General features: G+C 47.3%; 8 protein-coding genes across 8 annotated transcripts in view; 4 read left to right on the top strand and 4 right to left on the bottom strand.

Moving 5' to 3' along the window:
• CNBG2380 (hypothetical protein) overlaps positions 1-215 on the top strand; it is a gene marked incomplete at both ends in the record, with an annotated part of 3,054 nt that extends 2,839 nt beyond the window's left edge. The window contains one exon of the mRNA XM_769164.1: positions 1-215. This exon is cut by the window's left edge and continues 70 nt beyond it. Coding sequence (XP_774257.1) covers positions 1-215 — 215 coding nt within the window.
• A 205-nt stretch (positions 216-420) lies between these two features.
• On the bottom strand, positions 421-1,758 carry CNBG2370 (hypothetical protein; the record flags this gene model as incomplete). The annotated part of the gene is made up of 5 exons (XM_769163.1): positions 421-527; positions 579-750; positions 804-1,255; positions 1,326-1,622; positions 1,683-1,758. 5 exons carry the CDS (start codon positions 1,756-1,758, stop codon positions 421-423), a joined length of 1,104 nt encoding a protein of 367 aa, XP_774256.1.
• Positions 1,759-3,157: 1,399 nt separating this feature from the next.
• On the top strand, positions 3,158-5,330 carry CNBG2360 (hypothetical protein; the record flags this gene model as incomplete). Its single annotated transcript, XM_769162.1, has 13 exons — positions 3,158-3,227; positions 3,275-3,352; positions 3,411-3,454; positions 3,508-3,571; positions 3,624-3,635; positions 3,673-3,736; positions 3,790-4,020; positions 4,076-4,135; positions 4,201-4,434; positions 4,487-4,673; positions 4,734-4,844; positions 4,897-4,992; positions 5,040-5,330. The coding sequence occupies 13 exons, from the start codon at positions 3,158-3,160 to the stop codon at positions 5,328-5,330; spliced, it is 1,542 nt and encodes a 513-aa protein (XP_774255.1).
• A 176-nt stretch (positions 5,331-5,506) lies between these two features.
• Positions 5,507-6,419, bottom strand: CNBG2350 (hypothetical protein; the record flags this gene model as incomplete). The annotated part of the gene is made up of 3 exons (XM_769161.1): positions 5,507-5,569; positions 5,623-6,077; positions 6,128-6,419. The coding sequence occupies 3 exons, from the start codon at positions 6,417-6,419 to the stop codon at positions 5,507-5,509; spliced, it is 810 nt and encodes a 269-aa protein (XP_774254.1).
• A 308-nt stretch (positions 6,420-6,727) lies between these two features.
• Positions 6,728-7,325, top strand: CNBG2340 (hypothetical protein; the record flags this gene model as incomplete). The annotated part of the gene is made up of 4 exons (XM_769160.1): positions 6,728-6,732; positions 6,857-6,915; positions 6,980-7,223; positions 7,280-7,325. The coding sequence occupies 4 exons, from the start codon at positions 6,728-6,730 to the stop codon at positions 7,323-7,325; spliced, it is 354 nt and encodes a 117-aa protein (XP_774253.1).
• Positions 7,326-8,081: 756 nt separating this feature from the next.
• On the bottom strand, positions 8,082-11,158 carry CNBG2330 (hypothetical protein; the record flags this gene model as incomplete). Its single annotated transcript, XM_769159.1, has 8 exons — positions 8,082-8,906; positions 8,958-9,246; positions 9,307-9,552; positions 9,602-9,870; positions 9,923-10,310; positions 10,361-10,819; positions 10,870-10,982; positions 11,039-11,158. The coding sequence occupies 8 exons, from the start codon at positions 11,156-11,158 to the stop codon at positions 8,082-8,084; spliced, it is 2,709 nt and encodes a 902-aa protein (XP_774252.1).
• Positions 11,159-11,929: 771 nt separating this feature from the next.
• Positions 11,930-13,433, bottom strand: CNBG2320 (hypothetical protein; the record flags this gene model as incomplete). The annotated part of the gene is made up of 10 exons (XM_769158.1): positions 11,930-11,977; positions 12,028-12,424; positions 12,474-12,568; position 12,620; positions 12,698-12,753; positions 12,806-12,946; positions 13,001-13,060; positions 13,129-13,237; positions 13,303-13,342; positions 13,394-13,433. The coding sequence occupies 10 exons, from the start codon at positions 13,431-13,433 to the stop codon at positions 11,930-11,932; spliced, it is 987 nt and encodes a 328-aa protein (XP_774251.1).
• A 2,863-nt stretch (positions 13,434-16,296) lies between these two features.
• On the top strand, positions 16,297-18,880 carry CNBG2310 (hypothetical protein; the record flags this gene model as incomplete). The annotated part of the gene is made up of 5 exons (XM_769157.1): positions 16,297-16,882; positions 16,988-17,105; positions 17,171-17,933; positions 17,983-18,423; positions 18,476-18,880. The coding sequence occupies 5 exons, from the start codon at positions 16,297-16,299 to the stop codon at positions 18,878-18,880; spliced, it is 2,313 nt and encodes a 770-aa protein (XP_774250.1).
• Positions 18,881-18,989: the final 109 nt, after the last annotated feature.

Here is an 18,989-nt window from a genome sequence, read left to right as displayed (position 1 = left end):
TCAAGGAAAAGGTCCAACTTTACCGCCACTCTCACGGAGAGAACCCTACGCGCGTATTTGTCAAGGTTTCACAGCTCGAGGGGCGGGCAAAGGAGCTGGAGATCTACGATGTTCAACCTTTCCTCAGAAGCAGGTTGTTCTCTACTAATGGGTACAAAGTGGTGGATCATGACGGAGCGAGGAGTATTGAAAAGGCGTTCACAGTCGGGGCGTAATCAGAGATGCTTGTAGCAGACTTGTGTGGGTTCTAATTACTTTCGGATCAATCTTTTGGGTATATAGTAGTAGATGATAAAACGAATGTACTCTTGTATTGCACTCTTGGAAAATACGTCATGCAAAGCAGATGTAATACTAAAGATACATGTCTTCTACCCAATGTCCACAAACCAATACTACAACTTTTTGACTAAAGATTGTTTAGTCGTGATACTTTCCTTCGAAACCAGGAAGAATCTGGGAACCATCACCTTCTCGGTGTGCAACTCGCTTGGTTTGCTGCCACTTTTGCTTGACTTGTACAAATTCTACGGGAAAACATCAATGGAAGTTTTGGTGATGGCGAGATTGTGACTTACCACCCATGGTCGGCACTTTGTAACCGCCTCGTTCAAACTCATTCTTGTCGAAACCCTCTCTCTTCAGCAAGGGGCTGTCAACAGTGGCGAGGGGTAAATCGTTTTGAGGACGGGCAAAATAGAGGAGACCGAGACGGTCGTACTGCTGCTGGTCTTTGGGCGGAATGCTCACCTAAATCGCTGCGTCAGCTCCGGCACTCGAAACTGCGTTAAAAGATTACTCACTCGGTGGACGGTACTTTTGATGTAGCCGCCAGTCAAGAAAGATAGGGCATCACAAGTGTTGACGGTAAGGCTACCATCCAAGGGCTTGGCCCACTTCCAGTTGCCAGTCTCATGGTCCCTGATCTGTAAAGCGGCAACTGGTTGCCTGAAAAGCAAGGTCAAAGTACCCAAGTCGGTGTGACCGAGGGTGTAAAGACCATCGTTGGACTCAATGATCTTAGTCTCTTCAGGAGAGAAATGCCGGTACATCATGTATCGGAGATGATCCTCGGAGGGGTCGGAGTACTTGTGAAGATTGGTGAAGTAGTCCTCAGGAAGTTCAAGAGCGAGAGCGACGAGAACATGAAGAGGGTCGAGGACGTTGGTATGGAGAGAGCGAGCGAATTCCTCGATTTCATGAATGTTCTGCTCAATGACGTCGGGGTGGTTACGCTCATGATAGCCATCAAATTCTGATCGAATATCAGCAGTGGGATCTGGACGGGAAATTGACAGACAAATGAACAGAGGAATGTGACTTACTGGGGATGTTATAGACTTCAATCCTGTCCCGGATACCCCCGCCAAGTACACTCCTGCCAGCGGGCCTGTACCCGTTGTATTCGCCATTCTCCAAGTCAGGGACGTATTTGGATTTCTCCTCAAGGGGCAGATCGTAAAACTTGCTACCAAGGGCATACTGGCGGTCAACCTTCTCCTGGGGAATGCCAAAGTTGATGACGTAGAAGAATCCCTTAGTGCGGATAGCCTCGAGGAGGGTTTGGGCGAGCTCCTTGCGGCCTTCAGGATTGTTGAATTTGGATAGATCAATGGTGGCGACTAAGATGAAGAGTCAGTCTGTGCGCCCACAAGACAAAAAAGAAAAGAGAGCAGACTCACGATCAGCCCATTCAAGATCCTCCTTGGTCTCGGGCACGTAGTCGTACTGGAAGATTTGAGGGACGGGGACGGGCATTTCGAGGGACGCCTGGTACTATGTTTGGGAAAAACAGCGGTGATTTGATTGTTCGATAAGCTACTCTCAATAAGTGTTCTTATGCCTTCATAAATACCTGCCCCTTCGTGTCAAGTTCTACCAAAGGGTTTCGCAGATATGAGCTGCATTACCAACATAATGACTCACGACACCGTTCGTGCTTGTATCAAGCCTTTATTTCATCCGTTTGACTTTGAGGGACCTGGCTCTAGTGCCGATGATTATTCACTCTTTGTCGGCTTTCCCATTCCCATTTCTGATTAAGCCCCAGGAACTACCCGGGTATTTCTAAAAATACAAATTTACAAAGATTATTAGTGTATACAAAGATGATAAGTGTACGGATACAGCAGGCAGCAGACGCATGGCTCTATTTTTGGTCAGCTTATTCGTTGCCAAGAGTCTTTTGCTTGGTGCTAATAAGCTGCCGGAAAGGTAAGCCCGAGCTGTAGTATAAACGTCGGTTGCTTGGGACCAAATGCCCATCACTAGATGGCAAAATTGGTCAGTAGAGTAGAGACGTTAGCAATCAAGGGCCACGCCGATGGCGAATTAAGGGATTCTCATCGCAGAGATGCCGAGGAGATGTGGGCAATAATAATAGTAATCAGATACGACAGCAGAACACAAAAGATGGCGCAATTGATGACAACATTTCTTTGTTGACAACTTTGCAAGTCGGCGACCGCCGCCACGTCGCTCACTATTTATGAATGATGAGTTATTATCGAACCTATCGCGTCTTTCATTTACAGATTGTTCGATTCAACGCACTGAACAGCAAAAACATTCTATTAATGAGACCCGCTCAACGGACAAAAATGGACTATAAACCATCATTATCTCCCCTGGAACGCCGATCACGCATTCCAATCGGCAATGACAATGGAATTTGTTATATATATTTGATAAATTTACAACCTACTATGTCCATTCTTACTCTTCTCCCTCCCCTTCTCTTCAAGCTTTTTCGCGCATCCAGCCCCCAATAACCAACAATGATCAGACGTCATACCCCAGATAGGCAGATTCCCATTGGAAGCTAGTCATAACTGGCAGCGCGTAATAAGGGGAATTTTTCAAGGACGCTTCTTTGCGCTTGACTGAAACTAATTTGACTGTCGCGAAAAGGTTCTGACGGACAACCGAAAGACATTAAGTATATGTCCGACATGGCGTGATTAACGGTTGTTCCAAAAGCTCCTAGTTGCTTTTAATCGATTTCTTATAAAAGACATATGGAGGAAGATCAATTGGACAAAGTCCACCGTTTCGCCCATCGTTCATTGTTGGAAACAAAGCAACAAATAGCAAGTCATTTGTTGCGTCAGCGACAAGCTATTAAGGAAAGTTTAAAAGAGAAGACAAGGTTAGCAAAATGGGTTTCATCAAGAATGCAAGGAAGAACAAGATTGTGAACGTCATAGTTGATGTTTTTGACTGGTATCGTAAGTTGGCGTCTGACACGAGGAAACCAGCTAATGAAGGTACAAAGCTGCACATTACAGCCAGAAGGAAAGGAAACTTCTCCGTAAACTCGATATCAACATTCTCATTTTTGCGTGTTTGAGTTGTCAGTGCTCCGTTTCTACCAGTTCATCCCGAAAATGTGAAGCTGATACAAAACATAGTCTTCTGTAAATACCTTGATCAAACAAATATCACAAATGCCTATGTGAGTGAGCATGGGAATGTCACACACAAGAGATTTATATGAGGTTGTCTTAGGTATCCGGTATGGAGGAAGATATCAAAGCAGGGGGAAATGACTTGAATTACTTCAACGTTGCTTGTATGTTTGGTACCACGCATACTGCTAGATGATAACTAACATTGCGACTTAGATTATACTGCTTGTGAGATTGAAGAGAGATTGAATTCTACTTCATTAAGCTAACCATGCAATAGATGTTGTCGGCCAAATACCTCTCATTTCGTTACAGTCTAAGCCTGCTTTGTAAGTTAAATGGTGAAGTAACGGTTACATGATTGGTTAATAATCACATCAAGGGCCCCTTGGCTCCTTCCTTCAATGGAAATTATCTGGGCCATCCTCACATTCTGCCAAGCTCGAGTGTCCAAGCCATGGCATCTTTATCTCCTCCGAGCTCTTTTGGGTTTCTTTTCCGCTCCCAGTTTTGGAGGCACACATTTAGTCCTTGGCTCCTGGTATCGAAAAGAGGAGCTTTTCAAGAGGGCTGGCGTCTGGTTCACTGGTAATTTCATTGGTAGTGCTGTTGGGTGAGTTTTTTTCTCATCCCTTTGCCTATTGTGAGGTTCCTGATGGCTTCAATAGTGGTTATATCCAAGCGGCGGCATACAAGAACCTCAACGGTGTTTATGGCCTGGCTGGATGGTAGGGATAATCGTATTTCCTGGGCTTGTGGATCATACTTATCTATTTTATCTGTTTATTTATAGGAGATGGCTTTTCATTTTAACCGGTGCTATCACTCTTCCCGTTTCTTTTATTGGGTTCGCCCTTTTTCCCGGATTGGTAAACAGCAAAAGGCGATGGTGGTTTACCGAGGAAGAACATGAGCTTGCCACAACCCGTTTGACGCACGACCATGGAGCCGATAATGGCGTGAACTTGCAGACTATCAAGAACGTCCTCAGGAAGCCAATGATTTGGATCTGCGTTCCCTCCTATGTGTAAGCATCTTCGTAATACTTGATGGGAAGAGGTGATTTGACACCTGCACAGCTGCCTGGTGCTTGCCTCTTACTGGACAGGCTATATGTCTCTTTGGTTGAAGGCCGATACCAATTACTCGGTTGAACTCATCAACGTTCTTCCTACGTTCGTGTACATTGTTTCAGCATTGTCTTCTTGGATCGGGACTACGCTGGCTGGCACGATCAACATCCCATCTTTGTGGACATTACAAGCAGTAAGTCGAAAGAAAAAAAAGAAAAAAACATCTCTGGTCACCGCTGAACCGCCTTTCAAGTTCGGTATGATATTCCCTGCCATTCTTATGTGTATCTGGAACATTCCAAATGGCCTCAAGTTCTTTGCTTTCTACTTCTCAGGTCTTTCTCAGATGGGTTCGCCCATCTTCGTGAGTGACACAATTGCCGACGACTGAGTGGTTTCTGACGTCCGAGATACAGTATTCGTGGATAAATACCACTCTACGATCCAGCCCGGCCGAGCGAAGTTTGATTATCAGCTCGTGTATGACCATGGGATATTGTTTCTATATTTGGGTAAGTGTTTTCATGTTTGGCGCATGCACTTCCTGATCTGAGTTTAGGTACCTCTGTTTACTTTCCCCACTGTCGAAGCGCCAGAATGGAAGCATGGCTATCCACCAACAGTGGTCTTTGCTTTTGTGCAATACATCCTTGTACTCTTCGGTATGTGGTATATGAACCGAAATTCGGCTGTGCAGGAGAATCCCGAGAGCCCAGATATTGGGTTGAGTTACAGTGGATCAGAAGAGAGTTCTGTTTCTGAGAAAGACGAGAAGATAGACCCATTGGTAGAATGGGAGGCAGAGGCAGTGAATCAAGCTGGTAAACAAACATCGCGGGTTGGGGCTTAACAAATCGTGAAAGACGTAATATTCTGTAACCCTCGGGCATACTATAAGTAAAAGGGCACCAAAACCCATTATGCATTTATACTTCACACATCCGACCCGGTTCTGAAGATGCCTATGAACGCCTGTCAGGTGTGAGCAACTGAGCTTAATATACAGATTAATCTACATTTGCCCGCTCATTCTCTGAGCCAGGCCTGGCTTCTAGCTTTCCTTTCTGCCGCCTTCTTCCTGAATCGATCCTGGATAGTTTATCAGCGAGCAGTAACGAACAGCTTCAGCTGCTGCTACGCACCATATCTTTTTTCGATATCTTCTTCTTTGAGCTCCCGCCCTCCTCCTCTTCGCGTCGCCGCTTAGCGGCCTCCTCAGCCTTCTGTCGTTCCCATGCCTCTACGTCGAAATAGTGACTGTTCATCCTTTTAGCCCTATTGTACTCGCTGAGGTGCTCGGGTGAATAGTAGTCCTGAGGAGTAAATTTGCCCGTTCGAGAATTGAAGGCTGCTCGTTGAGTAAGGGTAACGTCGGCTGGCATACCTAAGCCTCGCTGAGAAGGAGGAAGAAGGTGTGCAAGAGCAGGGTCAATATCAGGAAGCTGTCCAAACTCGGGATGCGATTCCTGAGGGACCGGGACAGGACCGGCAGGAAGGGGAGGTGGCTCATTGGGGAGAGGAGGTTGTGTAGAAGTTTGAGGCTGAAGTGGATTTGTCCAAGTCACCTCACCAGTCTTGGTGTTCCAGAAGTAGTAAGCTACATTTATTAATCATATAATTCACTATAAGCAGCTTCACTTGGCTCACCATTCTGCTCCGGAGACCAAACAGCTTGCCAGGGTTGCTCTTCTTCCTTCTCACTACCTTCGCCCTTCCCTCCATCATGTTCCTTCCCTTTCCCATTTCCGCCTGACTTGTCCGCTTCCCCAGGCAATCTTTCCGCCGAAGGATCCCATTCTCCTTCGCTTTCGCTCCCGGAGGCGCTCTCTGCCTTGTCCGCATCCTCCGTTTCTGTAGATCTCGATGGAATCTCGGCAGGGGGCGGAGTTGGGGATGATGAAGCGCTTTCAACTGTGACTTTACGAGAAGCTGGGGACATGGCTGGCGGTTGTGGGTAATCAATGTGTCCTAGATGTGTCTTGGAGCAAACAAATATAATAAATCGTGACACTTGTGGCGACAGGCATGGGATAGATTCTTTTTGCTTTTCGGGATCAGACGTTTTTTAATTACGTTTGCTGTTTACTGCGATATCTATGTAGCCGCACCGGTGGTGTTCGGCATCTTTCTGTTACGTGACTCTCGCTTCCTCGTTCTCTTTTTCATATCTTTCTTGCAGTGTCAGCTAACTCATCTCTCCCGCATATTCCATTTACGTACCTGTTGCGCACTAGTATACCACTTACAATGGCGTAAGTCTTCACCAACCACTGTCTTTCAGCGGGCGTTTCACCTTGCGCTCGCGTCTGGTGACTGCCCTCGTCTGTCCTAGCTAGCCGTGCTGATATGCAGATGCCTTCATTTGCTTTCAATTAGTTCAACTTGGGATATCATTTCTTCCGTCCTTTTTTTAGCAGTCTTCATCGCTGCCGTATGTACGTTCATCCCTTTGACTGCTCCAAATCCCTCAGAATGGTCAACCAATGTTTCTTTTTTCAGACTTCGGTTCGAAATTCGCCCACCTTCTTGATGGCCAAAAAACCTCCACGACATCCACTCTTCAATCGCGAGGTGTCTCATATGACCCCACCGCTTCTCGAGTAAAAATTCAGACCAATCGTGCTGCCCCTAGTCGGGAGGAGTACATTTCAAATATGCAGGGAGCGTTTAAGAGAGGAGCGCACAATATTAAGGCACACAGCAATGCCTTTGCGTTCAAAAAAGGAAGTCCCGAGGGTTCTCCGTAAGTTGTACCATTCGTCAGTTGGATTTCCCAGCTAATGACTGTTGGATATTCAGTTCACTTGAGAAGAAGGGATTCGTTAGGACGAAGAAGCTTGACTAAAATTGTAGTCTCCCATAAGTCGCCGACATGACGATGATGGAAGTAGATGAGAGAAGCCCACACAGTACAGACATAGCATGTTAAGTCGCCAATACCCAAATGTAGCCTTTGATAACCTAGTCTAAACATTTTTGCATACTGCAGCAGATAACCTTGCAAAAGGGTTCATATGCAAATTAAATGTCAAAAACTCCAAAAAGACCCAAAAGTTATCAGTTACAACTACTATCCTACACCCTAGACCATACATATTTCATTTTCTGCCCTTTTCACGCTGAAAACCCTTGGTAGGTCCAATTATGCTCACCGCCACTCGCATTTTCATTTCCTCCTCGGTTCCCACCTGCATGATTATTGTTGGGCTTTCGGTCCAGACCGTTACCAATGCAGTCAAAGAGCGCCCAGTCACTCATGCCCATGTTCGCATCGTGTCCCATCCCCGAACCCATCCCACCGCCCAAATTCATTCCCAAAGAGAGCGCATTCATCCCACCTAAGTCTGTGCCGTCGAGCATGCCCATCCCTTCATTTCCCGTATTCCACTCTGACCCATTGTTGTTACCTATGGCGTACGGATATTGGGACTGAGGATCTTGAATATATGTTGCAGACGCTTGATGAGAGGCAGAATAGTCGAATGTGGGTTCCGAGCCATCAGGCGCACAGAGGGGGGTTTGCGTATCGGTATCAATACCGAATGAAGATAACAGTCTGGATGAAAAATCAGTCATTTTCTTCCTTGAAGCTGAAGTAAGCTTACGAGAAGAAATCATCTTTGATGCCTAATCCACCTCCAACGACATGATTAAAACCACCGTCATTGTCAAGATAAACATCCGAAGTCCACTGTCCGGCATGCATATCACCTACTGTGGCACCAGATTGCTTCCAATCTTCGGATTTTGGGTGTTGGCTTGACATATCCGTGACAGAACGGCTAACCATTGTGCCCAAACCAGACTTCAGAAGACTAATATTGGTACCATCAGCAGCCCCAGGTTGATTAAACTCCATTGCCTTGTTCGCCTGTGCCGAGCACTCTTCGTTTTTGACACTAGCTCCTCCTGAGCATGTCACGTCCGCCGCATACAAAGCTTGCATAGAAGCAGGCGGTTCTTGCCTGCCCAATTGTTCTGGGCGGCTAGACGTGTCATGTGGAAAATTGACCATGTGGAGGAATTGCGACATTATGTCTACAGGAGGTTCGGACTGAGGCGTTGGATGATGAGGGGCAGGGGATTGGAAGGGTTTGGGCTGCGAACGCTCACTGATGATTGGCGGGAGGGCTTTGGGGGTACTAATCTGGGACTCATCGTTCTTTCTGGCTTCCCATGCAGCAACGAGCTCTTTGAATAGCTTCTCATGTCTTTTGGCACCCCTGAACCTTTCACCCCAAACACCAAGAGATATCTCACATTGACGAATGGCGTTCTCCGCCCGGCGTCGGTCATGTTCAGAAAAGTCTGTGGGTAATGTAGTGACCACATGAAGGAGTGTCATGCCAGCCAAAAAGATCCGGTAGAACCGCCAGGTAGACAGTTTAGAAGGATCAATGGCGGGTTGGAGGTAAGCGTATTGAGTCTATTCACATCGTCAATATAAATCAATTCACATCCCGCAAAAAGGGCTTACTTCGCAGAGGGCGGCCGCTGACTCTAAACACAGCGATACATACTCTCTTCGCGCCCGTCGGCTTGCCACAATAGGCCTCAATAACATCTGTACGCAATTATGATACTCGAGCTCCCAGTGCTCTCTTGGTAGCAAGGGAATCTGTACACCGGGAGGAGGATCGGGGTGACAAGCTCGCCATTGATCAAGACGAACTAATAGATTGTCCACTTCGGGTATGGACTGCCGTTCAGCGGTTAGAATGTTCTTGGTAGGAATGAGAGGCTTATCAAGACGATAGATAGCATCCCTACACGATCCTCGTTAAGTAGGGTATCGACATCTACATGACGAAAAAAAAAAAACTCACTGGATCAGCTGCTTCAGCTGGTTCAGTCGTATATTATGGATTGCCGATGTCATGCTCGTAACAGGCCCATATCCATCTGCGTACTCATCCCCCGGTCTCTTTCCACTCATCATATCAAGCTGCCGACTCTGCATAGCGGCAAGGACTTTGGGTTGATTGAAGTCCACATCAACATTAAGTGGGAGCTCAACGTCGATATCGCGGTCTTGGATGCCCGATGGCCTGCCAAGCTGTGCGGACATCATTCTGCAAGCAGAACGTCAGACAAATCCCACTAAATGATCAGGGAACGTACCGATCAAGGGAATAGACAGCCCAGAATACTCTCTTCTTCATTTCATACCTTTTTGGATCCTTTTCCCTTTCGGCCTTGGACCTGGTTCGGCGGTGTAAACCCAATTCCACGGCAGTCCGCATTGATAGACCACCGACTTGCCAGACTGACACTTCAGCCGTAGGGTGACGGAAGCTGTAAATGGTTAGGAGGGCGAGGGCCTGGACAGTCGCGAGGGAATGATGAGATGTAAGTGTCGAGAGACAAGCAACGGCAGCGTTGTAGTACACCTAAGACTCAAATCAGCACATTCGCTTCATTGAAAAATCAGTAATTGCTCACTTCATGAGATACAGCGCCCTGCAATTTTTCTCCCTCGCTGAGTCTAGCGCCGTACCCGTAGCACAACCATAAGAAAAACGATGCCAAATTCCTTCTTTCATCTTCGCCGGTACCTACACCCCAAAGCGGCCTGCCTTGGCAGATAGCCTCCCTATTTTCGTGCCAATGTCTTACAGCCTGCCAGTCGAAACACCCATACCTGGATTGAACGTGGTCGTACACAAGATCGAGATAATGGGCGGCCAAAGCTGCAGGAGGCAGGGGAGGCGTAGGGTGGTGGAGAGTATATTCAAGAGCGGACTGGACAGAAGCAAGTTCCGGTGGGGCAAGATAGGAGAAGCGAGAAAGATGCGATGGTTGGGAACGATCTCGTGGTCGTCGCAAAGCGCTTACGCAAAACATTAGCGATGCAATGATAGGCACGCATATATCACTTACGTAGCACAAACCCTTGCCCAATTAACACCTGAAGATGGCCCCACATAGACGGGCTCCTCACCCCCACCAAGACTTAACATTCCAATGCCCAAGGCGAAGTCCTCTTCATCACCTTCTTCGTCGTTCTCCGACTCACTCGTGAGAGCACCGCTTCCCAAGTTAATATCTCCTGCATGGCGAGTGCTTATATCGTCAGTCTTCATGAGCGGCGTGGCAACAATCTGTGAAGTCCCGGGGCCAGCACCAACAATCGGAGTTGCAGCTTGCCCACCTGACATGAGACCGTTATCGCCTATTCTGAGCGGACCGGGAGGGTATACAGCATTGAGCTTATCGACTGCAGCCTCTCTGGCTTTCTCGGGCATATGTATGTCATCGGCGGCAAACTGAGACCTGGGGTTAAGTTTACGGAGATCCAGTTCAAGGGCAGCACAACGTGATTCCAGCTGTGAGACGTATCTGCAGGACCTGGTATCAGCACATTTCAACTATGCGGCAGGCGTACTTACTCGAGGAGGAAGATCTCATTTGGGGTTCTCTCAAGGTAGATGCATTCTTTCTTTGCGCCCAGACAGTTGGTACATGTGGGGACGGGACTTGAACCTGGTGGCGCTGGCACACACTGATGATTGCAGCCACCAATTAGAGATGCTCATAGCTAGCGATGATAAGACTCACTCGCGCTTTGCGCTCTTTGCATCTCAGACATGCGATAGCATTTCTCTTTGGGGCGATAGATCGTTTCTTGCTGCCTGTCTGGGCCGAGCTGGAGGAGGAAGCACGGTTATCGGGAGGCATGATCGGGTATATATAGAAAGCGCGAGCGATGGAGGAGGTATTTATTGGTGTGAATTATGGTTGCGGAAGGAAAGAGCCATACATATGTGTCGTGTGCCGTGTTGTGTTGTAAGAATAGAGAAGGTAGCCGGAAAAGTGTATTTGTACAAGGTTATGTCCGGAATAATCGGGAAGCAACTATCTATGATCGTCGGCTCATACACTCTTTTGCACGTCACTTCCACTATTTCGTAGGCCTTCCGAAACTCGGAGTCGTTGGCGACCTGTGGGCAGGAGCTGTTGGTAACTCTCTGTAATAAGAAAATGGCGACTGGTGGATGTAAGTTGTCGAGTACAAGTCAGAGCAGAATAGTGCCGTCGTATGTCACCGTCTAGTAGCAAGTGAGATGAGACTCCGACGCTTTTTCCATATTTTTGCTTCACGATTGTTTTTACAACAGGGGTCTCATACGGAACTCTCACCACAACATATACGATGATTAACATATATCAAGCGTCAGAATGTTCTGTACATTAATTAGACAGTGCAAGGCAAAGATAGACTACCATATGCATACATTGCTCACGCGATCACACTAGCTAGCTATCTGGAAATGCATGACTTAGAAATGGAGAATGATCTTTTCTTGTAAATAATGATAATGAATCATGGACCAAAGATTCCAGATGGATGACCGTCACTCTTCGCTGACCAGCTCGTGATAAATGTACAAACCACCTCTATGACGTCCCCCGACAACTCCCTGATACATTTCTTAACATGTTGACATCCTACGCACCTACACCATTGGAATAAGGCACTTCATGGAAAAGGTAAGACTGGGTCTCATCAGCTCTGTCCAAGTAATTGCATACTGGATACGACTTACCACGGACTCTCCAAAGTGACTTCTCCTGATCACCTCGGCCAATACTCGGCTCACATCAATCACCTCGATCTTCTCGCACTTCTCACAGTTTTCCGATTGAGGGATGGTGTTGGTAATGATCAACTTTTCCATTCCACTCTCGCTGATCACCTTCAGCGCATTGCCGCTAAGAATACCGTGTGTAGCAAAGGCATAAACCTTGGTGGCCCCGGCTTCCAAAAGGTTCTTAGCAGCAAGACCAAGAGTGCCACATGTATCGGCCATATCATCGACCAGGATGGCAATCTTGCCAGTGACGGAACCGACTAAAACCATACGGGAGACTTCATTGGCCTTTTTACGTTCCTTGTGGAAAAGCGCAAACTCGACATTTAATCGGTCGGCAATGGAAGTGGCTCTATGGATGGTGTCAGGAATAATCCCACATGACGATCTGCTTTGCGCACCGCTTGGCACCACCGGCATCCGGGGAGACGATGACACAGTCATGAACATCAATGTTATTCCGCATATATTGAATCATCGAAGGTTCGGCATAGAGCTATAGATTATAGTTAATAAATGTGTCACATAGGTGATGTCCAAAACTTACGCTGTGAAGAGAGACAGGACATGCAACAATGCCTTCAATTAATGTCAACTGTTCAAAATTGAAGATTTTCGGACTTACTTGTCAACAGGGACATCAAAAAATCCTTGGATCTGAGACGCGTGCAAGTCCATAGTCTACCAAGCCATATTAGCGGTATTCACAGGAACTTGGTGTCAATCAGCTGACAATAACGTGGTCGCAACCTGCTTCCCTCAACATGTTGGCTACAAGCTTAGCAGTGATGGGAGCTCGGGATTTGTCCTTCTTATCTTGTCGTGCATAGGGGAAATGAGGAATGATGGCCGTGATTCTTCTGGCAGAGGCAATCTGCAAAGGCTGAGTCAACTACCTGACGACAATCTATTGGATAGAGACACTTACCTTGCAAGCATGAATCATGATACAAAGTTCCATCAAGTTAGTGTTCACAGCCCCCGCACCCTAACAATTCCGTCAGTTTCATCATTTACCCAATCACTGCATCCATCTTCCAGCAAATCACCACTCACAGTGTTCAAAATGTATACATCGCAATCTCGAACACTCTCCACTATAGTGACCTTGGTCTCACCCGAAGGTGGTTGGCTGATGTTGGCTCGTGCAAGAGGTATTCTCAGTCTAACCACGGTGAATGAGCGCCAGCACTCGATTGCAGAACCTATGATTGAAGAAAAGAAACGTACCGCTTGGCGATGAGAGCAGCAAGCTCAGGGTGAGAGGAACCTGTTTCTCGATTAGCAACAGAGAAACGAATAGAGAGTGTCTGTGTCATACCAGAGAAGAGCTTGATAGTGGAATACGCAGCAGATGCCATATTACGTGGTTGCTTTCGGATGAGGCCGGTCCGTGGAGATGGAGGGACAAAAGGGGTATTGGAGAGCGGCAGTTTGGATATGTCTGATATTTGAAGACGTATTTAGAGTATTTCGAACTGATGCTTCGGTAAAATAGTCGTTGCAAGCAAAGGGGAAGTAAGTACAGCAGTCCAGCAAAAGGAGAAGGCGGAATGCGAATTAGCCGGGGAGCTGGATGGGAAGTTTTTGCTCAAAATGGAGGAGTAATTGAGTCGGGAGTGTTGTCAAAGGGTATGAAGGCGGGAAGGGGAGTAAGGTGGTAGTAGATCGTGTAAGACGTCGTAGAGATTTTGGTCTTTGAAGGCTCCCAACAGATTTCTGGGAACCAACCAAAATTCTGAGAGAGTGACAATCGTCCGGGGCGCAAAAGCGGGGGCCACAACCACCAAGCTAGGATAACCCCGGAAACTCCGCCAGCCGGGGGATTCAATTCAAGCAAGCAGCAGAGTACTAACTTCCTCTATCCTATTTTAGTTGAATGAATGTCGCCTGCTTGATTCTTTCGGAGTGGATACAGGATATGTTTTGCGTTTTTTTTACAGGAAGGATGGAGACAATGATTGAAACGGTGCTGTATTTAAATATTCTTGTGATCAACCTGTATCTATTATTATTGCGAATAGAACAATCCTCCACCCCTGTATGTCACCGCCCGTGCATTGGATCGAAGTTCCAAGCTTCTTTTTCTTCTCATTGCTTCTCATTTTTCAAGGTTTTCGGCGGCTGTCAAAGCCCCTTCCCACAACAACAAAGGACCTTCGTACTTGGCACGTTCGATATTGTTAGGTGTTTACTACTGTCTACTGTGCGTCGACTGATCCATCCGGTCCTGCTTTTATTAATTTTCCGTCCCCGATTGGATCTTCAGTAACTATTTGGTCGTCGTCTTAACTCTCAAGCAAGCTCTACGCTATGCATAAACACATGCTATTTTCCCACTGATAAGTATATACACTTATAAGTATAGGTCTCAAATGATGTGTGTGGTGAGAAGAAGGAGGAGGGCAAATCATAATGTCCGCTCCAAACATTGCCTAAACCCCTCATCAACAACTCCAAATTACACCTCTCGATGACGATTCTTACCGTAGTGCTGATTGTCGTAAAGAAGGTGGCTTCACATTGACAACGGATACGGGCGGCAATGATAACACTTCCACTCATCAACAGAGACGATGGCGTAGTGGTGCCGTACAATCTCTTCTACTTAGTTGATGAATGCTTTGCTTGCCATAGCATGACGTACATCCATCACAGCCGACAACTATCTCTATACATCTACGCGGGCAATGATCGCGGTTTTGAGAACCGCTTTGGCAACAAAAATCCTAGCCATAATTAAGTTCAAGACTGATTTTTGACCACCACAACTCTATATCGAAAGAACGCTTGTACTATTTTTAAATATAGTTTGTCATGCCTAACTATGCAAAACAACCATCATTTATTTAGTTGACGTATCATATTTCCGCCGCTCAGTCAAGACGTATCGTATCGCGTATGTCCGCCGATTTTTCTTTTGCCTTCTTCGGCGTCCGGAATTATTTAGGTCCAAGATCTGAGGTTAGACTTGACACCCAAACTTGCTCACGTCATCAAATCACCGAAAAATGCTTACGTAGTCGGCAGCCAGCAGGAGGACCAAGAAGATGATTTGACGGACGCGGCGGATGGACCAGAAGAACGAGAGAATTCCGACGCGAACTTCTACTAAGTCGTTTTCTTTCCGTCCTCGATGGCTTCGGATCATGATCCTTGGCCCAGCTTGGCTAGGTCCAGACTCCAGAAGAGTCCTTGGTTCTTTGGGTTCCCTGCCATTTTATCGTAATTTATTATAGACGGCAGAGTAAATAAATACATGCCATGGTGGTAAAGTATCTATTTTCCTGCTGCGAATGTACCCTTCAGGACACCCAAGGTGGTAATGGATGAGGGACCGCCGGCATCATGAAGTCACAAAATCCACTCGCGATTCTAAGCAAATCTCTTAAATCTTGAATCATCATTATTATGCAAGCAAGTTAAAGCGGTCTTAAAGCGTTCTTGATAATACCGAGAAGTGAAAAAAAGTATCTGTTATCCGCTGCCATGTCCCGCCGGCACTCCCAGGACCGCTGCACGGGAAAAAGGCATTAGGAGAAGAGGAACGCGAGTGCTGATGGCGAACTGACGCAGATGACGATGGACGAGGAGTAGAAGGAAGAACTGTCCTCCTCGAAGACTGGAGAAGTTGTACGCGCTACGTACTTGTAGGCTATTCAAGGATCTCGCTCTCGTTATGCTCTCATTCCGTTGCTGAATGCCGATGCATGCATGCGTGCAATTTCTTGCACTTTTCTATGCGGATCTTATCTTAAACGCCAAGCATCACTGTTTACGCCGCGCCTAAAGGTGTTATGTAGAAGAATACTTGTACTGTAACAAAGAAGTACATGTTTATATAGCGGGAAAGTCACGGCATTGACTACTGGAGGCTGACCGTCGGAAGTGGTCGATTGCATGACGAAGGATGCATGGAGCGCCGAATTAGAGCCGGTGGAGGACGGCCACCTGGGAGTTCTCGACAAGCGACATCGATTTTCCCCGAGAGTGCCCGAGGACGAGAAACGTATGCCCGACGACAAGCCAGACTTCTGTCAGCAAGTAGAATTGACTCACCTTTTTATATTTGCTGTCAACAATCACTCCCGCTCCTTATTCTTGTCTCTTTACTTCTACTTTCCCCTTTCCCCCAACTTCACCCCACCCATCCACCGTCTTTTCCTGCACTCCCGCCTCCATTTTCAAACTCCACCCCATACCAAACACAGCGCGTCATCGAAAATGAGAGTGGCAAGGTCCACAAATTTGTTGCCCGTCACTACTTTTCTCATATCCTCAGTTTTCCTTTCCATCGTTCTTCCTACTCGTACTGCCGCTTCTCCCTCACCCGCTGTGGACAAGAGATTGAAGTTTTTGTTAGCGAGGCACGATGGAGAGGATGATAGTATGGACATGGATGTGGATGAAGTGAATGCTTCCACGGAGGATACGCCGGCCGTCGACGACGCTATGGCCTCTGCCAGCATCAGTTCGGCCATCACTTCCTCCTCTGAAGCCTCTACCCCTAATTCCTCTGCGCCTTCGCATGAACACTCTCATGAGTCTCATGGAGCGGAGAAGGCACCTGATCCCCATTCCCATTCCCACAGTGCTGCTCTCGAAATCCTCAATGATACCGACATTCACCGATGGCATCAGTTTCCGCCAACATATCTCGACGCAGACTTCCGACTTGATGCTGATTCAGCAATTTTTGGTGAGGAGTTCGATGACTCCTGGAATCTTGAGGAGGTTGAGAGCCATAAGGGCCTCGCACTTGTTCATGCGTTTTTAATGGGCTTGGCATATTTTGGGGTGTTGCCCGTAGGTGAGTGATTAAAATCCCACTGGGCCGCGTGCCTGGGCGAATTAGTCAGCGCGGCTCGGCTCAATTATGCATGATGAACGGACGTCACTAATACAACTATCGTAGCGCTTGCTCTTCGAGCAGCCGATCACCCTGCTCACTACCTCGCCAGCATCGCCTCTCTCACCATCGCTGTCCTTGGTTGGCTAGCTGGTGCCGCGTACAATGCTGCCACTCCCAATTAGTAAGCTCATTTGGCCGATGTGGTTTCAATCAAAGGATCCGCTGACGTCAACTCGGACCAATTAGCTATGAAGGCGCTATCTACCCGAAATTTGTCAACATCCTTCTTTTGACCTCGATCTGTTTCACCGTTTTCGACTCTCTCGAACTCATCAAGAGAGGTATTGCTTTCTACAGACGTCATGACCGGACTTGGAAGGGTTTCTACAATGATGTCCTCCGCTCTCCTGGATCCATCTCCGACGAGAAGTGGCCTGCCACTAGATATGAAATGGTTGGACTAACCGATATTGATAGTGATGAGGAGATAGGACGTGACAGGGATCGAGACGATCATATCATGTTTGCTATCGGCGACGATGAGGATAATGAGCATCATGTTGCCGAGCCGGAGCACATGGATGGTACGGGCGAAATTCACCACACTCATGAATCCCAGGGCTTTGATGAGCACGAAATCGCTCGCAGTCTTTTGAAGGGCAGCAAACCTCGCCGTCCTTCAATTGTCATCCGTCAATTCAGCTCCCCATCTCGCACTTCTACTGGCTCTGAGGGCACTCTTCAGGATACCCCTCATAGTTCATCTTCCTCTTCTCGCGGTTTTCCCCACAAAGCTTCTCAGCTTGGTGCCTACGATGCTCATTCGTCTCACCGCGAAGATCGCCATGATGCCATGCGAGCCCACAGTGATGAGCAAAATAACAGGATTTGGAGGAGTGCTCAGGCCAAGGGGCCTTTGAGGGCGTTGGAGGTTGTTTTGACGTGGGTTAGGAGAACTCAAATCATTTTTGCATACGTCACTATGCTTGCCGGGATTGTCACGTACACCGTAAGCAATTGCATCATATCCTAGGGACATGTAACTGACTTTTATAAAGGGCATGTGCCGAGCAGGTCTTATCAACAGTTGTGCAGCCCATTACATTAAAGGAAGCATCTTCTTCTGGTACGGTGTTCTCACTTTTGCTCGATACCTCGGTGCCTACGCCGATTTGGGCTGGGCTTGGAACCGCCGCCCCTCTCAAAACAGCGTCTCTGCTGAGATGGTCGAGTGTGCTGTCATTTTCACTTACGGTATCACCAACACTTGGATGGAAAGGTTTGGTGCTGCTCCTGGATCCCCATACACTGTCAAGCAAGTCCAACACATTTCTATTGCGGTCATGTTTTGGTTCGCTGGTCTTTCTGGGATGCTTCTTGAATCCCGATGGGTCAGAAGAGTCCTTGCCTCAGTCATGTCCACCGGAAGGAGCTCTACTGAAGAGCCTGCCACCTATGCCTTTAGTTTTAACCCTCTTCCTGCACTCACCATCGGTGTAGTAAGTCAATCACAATGCTATGTGTTTTAATCACTCACTGACATCCTTATAGACTGGTCTTGCCATGGCCGCTCATCATCAGACATATGTTTTTCAGGTGCAGATTCACTCTTTGTGGGGTATCCTTCTCGCCGGTGGCTCCCTCTTCAGGTGCCTCACCTACATATTCCTCCATGTTTCTCCTCCTGTTCACTCCGCTTTGCCCTCTAGGCCACCTACAGAAATTCTCACATCTTTCGGCTGGGCTGCCGGTGGTATTGTTTTCATGCTCTCTAATGAGGAGATTTGTTGGTCCGCCATGCGTGCCGGCTGGGACGACATGATGGCTTTCCTGAATTTTACCATCGCACTCACGTGTTTCGTGTTCTGCTGGGCTGTTGTCATCATGGCAATCAAAGGTTGGGCCACTATGAGAATAAGGAAGGAAGAAGAGAGGCAAGAAGGTGTATCTGTTTAAATACGGGATAACAGTAGATGTGTCTATAGTAGCCTTGGAATAATTATAATTTACGAAGATGTCATTATTAATACGATCCTTTGTATGCCTGTCCATCCTTGGCAATCTT

The sequence above is a fragment of the Cryptococcus neoformans genome, chromosome 7, assembly GCF_000149385.1.
Source record: "Cryptococcus neoformans var. neoformans B-3501A chromosome 7, whole genome shotgun sequence".
Classification (NCBI taxonomy): Eukaryota; Fungi; Basidiomycota; class Tremellomycetes; order Tremellales; family Cryptococcaceae; genus Cryptococcus; species Cryptococcus deneoformans.
The sequence above is the reverse complement of the archived record's forward strand: the minus strand, read 5'-3'. Positions and strand labels throughout refer to the sequence as shown.